At 36.0% G+C, this 8,989-nt stretch overlaps 1 protein-coding gene across 1 annotated transcript in view; it reads left to right on the top strand.

Moving 5' to 3' along the window:
- The window catches only part of ccnb1 (cyclin B1), a 3,356-nt gene extending 863 nt beyond the window's left edge, over positions 1-2,493 (top strand). The window contains 6 exon segments of the mRNA NM_131513.1: positions 756-938; positions 1,011-1,169; positions 1,404-1,640; positions 1,730-1,870; positions 1,970-2,080; positions 2,185-2,493. Of these exon segments, the coding sequence (NP_571588.1) occupies positions 756-938; positions 1,011-1,169; positions 1,404-1,640; positions 1,730-1,870; positions 1,970-2,080; positions 2,185-2,286 (933 nt within the window). The 3' untranslated portion in view covers positions 2,287-2,493.
- Positions 2,494-8,989: the final 6,496 nt, after the last annotated feature.

Raw genomic sequence — 8,989 nt, 5'->3', positions numbered from 1 at the left:
AATTGATAAAGTTTAGAAGGGTACACGTACAAAGCATCTGAAGATTACTGTTGCATGATTTCTGCCGCAGTTGTTATTACTGTATGACGGTGGACTAGGTTTTATTCAAGGGGCAGGTTTTTTTTTTTTTTTTTTTTTAAACCATCAACGTTAAATTGCCAATTTTAATAAGCGCGCAAACTTCCGGCTGAATAATTTTAAACAGGGCGTTTCACCAACCTAACGTTAGCCAGGTTAGAAAGCGGTGAACATCAGGCCCCTAGTCAGCCTAGTGTAAGGGGTGGGAGAAAAGTCTTTTCAATGTTAAAAAAAAGCGATGCAAGAATTTTTTTTTTTTTCTTTTAACTCCTTTGAATAGGCTTTTGCTGTTAAACCAGATCACATTTTAGAGTTTAGCATACCTTTTTATTTAATCTTAATTGTAGTACTTTTTCCCCATATAATAGAAACTTTCATGGTGTTAATCACAAACATTTTGTGCAACTGTTTGCATTTACCAAAACTGGTTCTTAAGTCGGGGACCTGAATGATGCAAGTGTAGCTTTCTGTTAGACTGGTGATTTCAGCCTGCAGAAGATTCTACTTTGCCTTCATCAGACAGTTATTTTTCATGACATGTAGCAGTCAAAGTACAGGATCGAAACTGACAAATTCTGTACTCTAAGCTGTGGGTTGTTTGGACCCCCAAATACTAGATTGAAGATGGTTGAATGCCCTAGCTTGTCTTATATTGGTGTACTTGTTGTTCCTTGTAGGTTGTGTCTGAGCCTTCCTCTCCTGTTCCTATGGAGACCTCCGGCTGTGCTTCAGATGATCTGTGTCAAGCATTCTCTGATGTTCTGCTTAATATCAAGGATGTTGACGCAGATGACTATGATAATCCCATGCTTTGCAGTGAATATGTCAAGGACATCTATTTGTATTTGCGCCAGCTTGAGGTTTGTAAATTTTAATATGGAATATTTTTTTGTCTGTATTTGAAAGCTGATGTTGGTCTTTCTCTTTTACAGACTGAACAAGCTGTAAGGCCAAAATATCTGGCAGGAAAGGAAGTTACTGGGAACATGCGTGCCATTCTTATCGACTGGCTTGTACAAGTCCAGATTAAGTTTAGGCTGCTTCAGGAGACAATGTACATGACTGTTGCCATCATTGATCGCTTCCTTCAGGTGGGTGCACTTCCAGTTTTGCTTCTGGATGTCAAGTGCAAGTTGAAAGTTAAAGATATTTTGGAAATCTTTAGTGATGTACATGCATGGTAAAACAAATGCTATGGAAGTTGTTGGAATTTTTTTTTTAATATTATTTGTTAAACTGGTTTGGAAGTTGAAGGCTGAGTAAATTTACAATTTCCTGTTTTGGGTGAACTTTCCTTTTTAATGGGATTTTTATTTGTTGCTCAGGATCATCCAGTTCCAAAGAAGCAGCTGCAACTTGTTGGTGTAACGGCCATGTTCATCGCCTCAAAATATGAAGAGATGTACCCACCAGAGATTGCAGACTTTGCTTTTGTGACAGACCGTGCATACACCACCAGTCAAATCCGGGAGATGGAGATGAAGGTCCTAAGAGTCCTCAACTTTGGTTTTGGAAGGCCTCTACCGCTACAGTTTCTCAGGAGGGCCTCCAAGATTGGAGATGTAAGTCATTTAAGCCATTTTAAAGCTTTGTTGAAGTATTATTATTATTATTATTATTATTATTATTATTATCATCATTTATATTGCAGGTGACTGCAGAACATCACACATTAGCGAAATATTTCCTGGAGCTCACCATGGTCGATTATGACATGGTCCACTACCCTCCCTCTCAGATGGCCAGTGCTGCTTATGCCCTGACCCTGAAGGTCTTCAACTGTGGTGACTGGGTAAGTTCTTGTATGGGTTGGCTGTTTACTTGCTTTTTTTTTTTTTTTTTTTTTTTTTTTTTTTTTTTTTTTTTTAATTGTTCATCTGCCCTTCTGCAGACCCCTACTCTTCAGCACTACATGGGCTACACTGAAGATGAGCTGGTTCCTGTGATGCAGCATATTGCCAAAAATGTTGTGAGGGTCAACGAGGGCCTTTCTAAGCATCTGGTGAGTTGTTTCAAACTGCTATTAAGCCGCCTGCCAGACTTGGAGTTTTTTTTTTTTTTTTTTTTTTTTTGTGCACAGTAACTAAATGTATCTGTCTCTTTTAGGCTGTGAAGAATAAGTACTCCAGTCAGAAGCAGATGAGAATTGCTACAATTTCTCAGCTCAAGTCCTCCTTGATCAAAGACCTGGCTAAGCAGATCTCATAGTTGGGGTTATGCTGAAGAGACTTAAGCACTGTGTGCTGCCTTGTAAAAATTGTAACTTATGCATGTTTTACTGTTGAACCTTTTTATTGCAATTTATTTTACGGATTTCTTCACTGCCATGGGTTGAGCAAAAGTAATCTTTTAATGATTCAAAGTGTTTTTGCAAGTTTGTACATTTGAATTCAAATAAACTTTTTAAAGTTTTAAGCTTCAGCGTACTTGTAAGTTTTGTATGAACATTTTAGCTTTAGGGCTAGGATGGTATGGAATCAAGTCACTATCACCATTGAGCGGGTTACTGAATACAAGGACTATTTCTGCTAGTTTTAGTTAAACTGACTTGGTTTTGTTTTTTGCTTGGGTTTAGTCAAAGTGCTGCTTTATGAACGCATGATTTAAACCACATTTTGTTATTGGACCAATTAAACTAATGGTTTTGATAATGTGCCACTGCAATGGATTGTCAATTTTGAATATATTTGTTATGTAAGTTTAGTGTGTGTGTGTGTGTAGCGAGGAAATATTTTGTAAATAAGAATTTTATTTGTTTTGGCTATTAAAAATGTAAAGCTACAGCTTTGAGTTTGAAGTGTTAATTCTTTGAATTTATGGTGAATCTGCGCAAATATTAATGAACCCAGTACACTTGCAATTTTTTCTTTTCTTTTTTTTGACCGTTTTTGCTTGGTCAGGCTCATTAGGCACTTTAAACTCCGTTTAGATTGCTTGAATTTCTTGGGTTGCACCACTTTGTGGTCGCCGATGGGTGGCACTCTCTTACTTGTATTTGAGCTTCGTCAACAGGCTTTGTTTTCAAGTCTTGGAATTTTTTTTTATTGCACATTTTTGACTTTGTACACAAACAGTATATGAAGTGCTTAATTGTAATTATTTAATGCAAACCGTCACACATTGAGACTCGATCGATCGCCCCTCCCACTGCTGTAGGTGGAGTGTTGAGCAACACTACCTATATATCTGCGTCAGCCTCAATGGACAGACCCCAAGGACGCATTTCATTCTTTCCATGCTCAAATTATTCACTAGAAGCCGTAAGATGACTACTTTGTTACTGAGACATTTCAGCCAAGATCTTAACCGAACATCTCGGAAAACCTGTTTACACGGAGTGACTGCGTTTCCAACAAGTTAATCTAATCGGTCTTGATTCCTTTGGTATAGTCCAAGAATTAGAATTTTAAACAGTTTACAGTTAATTTCCCGGATTAAATTATACAGATCGAGAACGGCTCACGTTTGCTAATAAAGTTGATTCTTATTGACACAATATATGTGTATGTTCACTTTTTCTATCCAAACGTAAGGTAGTATCCAAAGACTGCAAACAAACATTCCCCGGTTTATGCCTATGTTTAAAAAAAGTGGCCAGTGCACATAACGTAACATTAAAGCGTTTCATTTAGAAGTCATTGACTAGTTTTCTAAAATGTTTTATATACATTACAAAAAATATCACACTGGGATTGGCTAAATTAATGCATAAAAGGGCAATAAATAAATGTTGATTTAACTAATCAGACCAACAGATAAACTAGCTCCAGCCTTTCATATACAGTATTAAACTTTTTTTTTATAGTCCAGTTTTGTGTAATTTCTGTCTTGTCGTATATTAATGTCTTTGTGGCCCATAAAAACTTAATAGATGTTGTGTGTGACAGATGCCCCATATAACAACTAATCATTATATCCTATTCCAGCACAAGGATGTGCACACAGCTGCTGCTTCCCATACTGAGTATGAAGTCTTCATTCTTTAAGAGGGAAGGGCTTATCTCCTTTGCTCCACCCTTAGCGGTTGAGCTCCTCTGAGACCGGTGATAATGAGTCTCAGTTTCTCTGGCAGGCTGCTCAGTGCTCTGGTAAATGCAGGTCCAGGCTGAGAACTCATACTTGCACGCTGAGGTCATGACTGGCCAGTGAGATCAGTTTACAAGGCAGACTCTTCTTGTTTTCATGTGCCATGGGGCTGCAATTCAACAATTCAGTGCTTAAATGGATGTTTCATTTAACACCATTCTGCACTACACTATCACAATGTTCCCAAAGCAACATGACTATTGTATAAGAAGAAATTCACATGAGCATAGTAGTTCACAAAATGATTTGGTCTTGAAATTGCTACAATATAAATGTTAATGCCAATGATAGTGTTCACACTGCAATACTTAAAGGATGTTTTGTGTTTTATGCTGAGCTGAAGTTGAATTCTGACTTGATTTGTTTTCATATGTATAAACTGTACAGTTTCAACCAAAAAATGACCAAGTCTGTCAGATGAAGAAGAGTCAGAGATTTAAATAAATAAACTTTACGGAAGATAGTTTGCAGTTTCATCAGTAGAAGCCAGCTTCAACACTCAAGTTCGTATACTCTCACATAACGTCATTAACTGCATCATACATATAGGTGTTTTAACCTGATGGGGTAAAACAGACCGACTAAGAAAATTTCCACGTTTTCCACGTTCAATTCTGAACGATATCGCAATATCTCAAACATTTAACGTCAGACAGCCACTAGGCCTCGGTTTCTTACCCAAGGCTGAGTGTACTCTCAGCTGTCTTATCAAAACTGGTTAAAAGCCGGTAAAATCTACATACAAACTGCCAGCTTACATCCAACTCAATGTCTTGCACTAAAAGGAAATCACTAAAAATATAATTAACACATAAACATATCAAAATCACTTAAGACAGCATTAACACATATCAATATCAATAGGAACAATTGTTTTATCAGGCCCTGCAATTCCATTTAGAGGTCTCCATATATGACCTGATTTGGTGGCTCCTGAAAATAGAGTTATTACAGCCAAAGATAGAGTCTTCAACAGAACACTGCTAAATACCTTCCAAATTAATGTTTAACTTTATTTATTAGTAAAAATCATTTCAAAGATTAAATACTGATTTAAATAATCATATTAATGAAGAAATAAGAAAAAGGATAAACGATCCTTGATGGGACAGATTTAAAGACAGAAATCTCTGAAACATGGTGGATTGTTTCAACCCTGCTGCATAAAAAAAATGCGTCCAGCAGTAAGATTTGTTTATGTTTTTACACAACCCAATATACTTAAGAGTGTGAAACTCAAGTAGGTTATATAATATATCCTTCACATGCCTGTGGATTGTTGTGCGAAGTTGCTGGATATTGTCAGAAACTAGAACGTGCTTTTTAAAGAGCATCCCAAACATGCATGATGGAACCACATGATAGAACTTGGATATTTTATCTTGGATATTCAGGTTTTGTGTACAGATGCTGACAGCATGGGTCTGCACATGCAAAATCATATTGCTGCATAAAGTAATGTTCATGGATGAATGGCACAACAATTAGGATCTCATTGCAGTATCTCTGTATTTAAAATGCCATCAATAACATGCAGTTGTGTTGTCCATATCATACACCTGCCCATACATAACCCCACCGCCACCATGGACCACTCGATTCACAAAGTTGACATCAGAAAATTGCTTACACACACACATAATACTATACATGCTGCATGCCCTATACAGTGAAACTGGGATTCATCCATGAGGAAAACACCTCTCCAAAGTGCCAAACACCAGCAAATTTGAGCTTTTGCATACTGAAATCAGTTATGATGACGAACTTCTATCTGTTCAAGACCCCTGTGAAGATGACAAGCAAGATAAACTTCCCGGACACAGCTTATGCAAAAATCTGTTGCTTATGGAAACTGATTGTTGCAGCAGCTGTGGCTGGTCTTAGACAATCTTGGAGATGAAGGTGTAGGATGTGGAGGTCCTGGGCTGGTATGTTTACTCGTGGTCTGTTGTTATGAGGCCAGTTTGATATATCTCCAAATTGTTTAAAACGCTTTTGGAAATGGCTTTTGGTAGAGAAATGAAGATTTAGTTCAGTGGAAACTGCTTTAGTGGACATTCCTGCAGAAAGAATAACAATTGCACACACCCTCAAAACTTGCAACACTTGTGGCATTGTGCTATGTAATGAACTGAACATTTTAGAGCGGCCTTTTATTGTGGCCAGGCTAATGCACACATGTGCAATAATCATACTGTGAGGTGAAGGGCAACGCAGAAGTGCTCTGCTCCCTAACACAGATTTAAAGAAATATGTAAAGTTGTAAAGCATGAAGTTAAATCAACTGGCATTCATCTTGAATCATGTTGATTTGTTTCAATTCAATTACAGCGTTGATTCATAAATCATGAATCTAATTAGACTCAGCTATCCAACTTTTTTCAAGTAAGAACAAACACAGCCATTTGGCTTCTGATGTCATTTTTATGTAGTACAAACAGTTTTCTTTTCAGTTAACTGCACTTTGACATTCTTTCTATGTTTCCCCATAGCTGCAAAATAAAAGTCTTGCAAATCCACAATAAAAAATCAGCTCTACATAGACGAAAAGAAAATAAGGTTCATCCTTTAGGCAAGTTTAATTTCTGATTGTTGTCAGTGGTCAAATCGTCACCTTAGAATTACAAGGTTCTATCTGACAGTTTCGCAAAATTCACAAATTCGTTTTAAATGACAACTTACTTACATTGTGATGTTTTTGTATAAGTTGTATACATTTTAAGACTTTTTTATTTAAAAAGCAAAAAAAGGTTTTAACTACAAAGTTGAACTCTAGGTTGACTCTATAAGGTTCTTTCTGTGAGCCAATCAGCATTTAGAATCCATGCACAAGACTGCTTCGTTGACTGCGAAAAAAACCAAAAAGAAACACAAAATCAGAGTCTAAATAATGCATCTAAATAATGCTGCAACACACAAAATTGAGAAGAAACCAGAAACTAAAAATATTTGTGTAAATGTAAGCATTTTCGTGAAAAGCATTTAGACATTAGACATTAACATAAAATGTTAAATTTGACAAATCGATGCAGTGGTGCAGTAGGTAGCGCTGTCACCTCACAGCAAGAAGGTCACTGGTTCAACCTTGGCTGGGTCAGTTGGCGTTTCTGTGTGGAGTTTGACTGTTCTCCCTGCGTTTGCGTGGTATTTCTCCAGGTACTCCAGTTTCCCCCACAGTCCATAGACATGTGGTACATGTGAATTGGGTAGGTTAAAATTGTTCGTAGTGTATGAGTGTGTATGAATGATTCCCAGAGATGGGTTGCAGCTGGAAGTGCTTCCGCTGCTTAGAACATGTGCTGGATAAGTTTGCGATTCATTCTGCTTTGGCGACCCCAGATTAATTAAGGGACTAAGCTGAAAAGAAAATGAATGAATGAATATTTAGTCAGTGAAACTTTTTTAGTGTTTATTAAACACTTACAATTCATTTGCTCATTGTCGGTTTTCTTTTAAAGTCTTTAAATCTGCTATTAAGCCTTGAAGGGCAAATTTATTTCATGGGGTATATAATTCAATAAATATAATTCAATAATTCATATCAAGCATATAATTCAATAAATATAACCATGTTATTTACACAAAATTAACATGTATTTCTTGAAAAGTAATGCTTCAGTTAATGATCTGCCAGATAAAACCTTATAATTTCAAGTGGAAAATTACTTTTTTAAAATTAGAAGATCGGAGATCTGCATTTGTCCTATTTGTTTTAATCCAACTTGCAAATTTAAGAGAATTTTGATAATTTACATTTAGGGTCTCTGTCATGTTAATGTATGAAAGAGAACTGTTACACACATATTGTTTGCTATATGGAATGCAAAAACTTTGAAGCTCAATATCTCAAAATCATTTAAAACGCAGAAAGAACCTTATAATTCCAAGGCGACGAAATATATAAAATGACTTTGTCATAAAGTAGTTTTAAGTGTCTTCTGTGCTAATTTTGCCCAAGAACAACAGCACCTGAGGTAAATTAACTTGATCTTCTATTTATTTTTTACTTTGTGCAACACTGTGCGTCAAAAACTTTGAATGTACTGGCTGAACAACCTGAACAATTCGCATCACAATGTACTTTAGTCTTGATCTTGATAATGTAAACATTGACTAAGGCAACCTACAAAATCAGGAACAATTTATTATATGAGGCAACAGTTTGCAGTAAAATCCAAGCTTTAAACATGTTTGATGAGATCCCCATATAATATTGTTAATAAACTGTAATATAGTAAAATTAGTAAGTTTTTTTTTAACTTTCTTTAGAATCAAACGCAATCACCCACAAATAATTGGTCAACAACATATACGCAACAGCTTACAATATCATAGACACAGAATTTTTTTTTTTTATCAAAAAATATACACACTTTCTTTTCTTCAAGAACTCACTCCTGCTGGTTGAACACCTTGTGGCCCACTTCTCTTAACATATTAAAATCAAACAGTAAGCTTTTTTAAGTGCAGCTTCAAAGATTTAAACATCAGTTACCATCACAGGCTGATTATAATCAAAACAGACAATCCAGCTTATCATTGATTTTCCTTTGGCTTGGTCCCTTTATTCATCAGGGGTCGCCACAGCAGAATGAACCGTCAACTTATCCAGCATATGTTTTACACAGCGAATGCCCTTCCAGCTGCAATGTAGTACTAGGAAAACAATGCAGCTTATGAGAAAGAATAATTAACTAAATAATTTATTTAGTTAATAATGATAAAATAATAATAATAATTGTGTTAGTTGGGTGGCATTAGTCAAAGTATTAGTTTAATTCTCTTCAATTTATATATATACAATATATAATTTTTCTTTGCT

Source organism: Danio rerio, chromosome 5 (genome assembly GCF_049306965.1).
Source record: "Danio rerio strain Tuebingen ecotype United States chromosome 5, GRCz12tu, whole genome shotgun sequence".
Classification (NCBI taxonomy): domain Eukaryota; kingdom Metazoa; phylum Chordata; class Actinopteri; order Cypriniformes; family Danionidae; genus Danio; species Danio rerio.
This window is presented reverse-complemented; position numbering and strand designations above follow the sequence as displayed.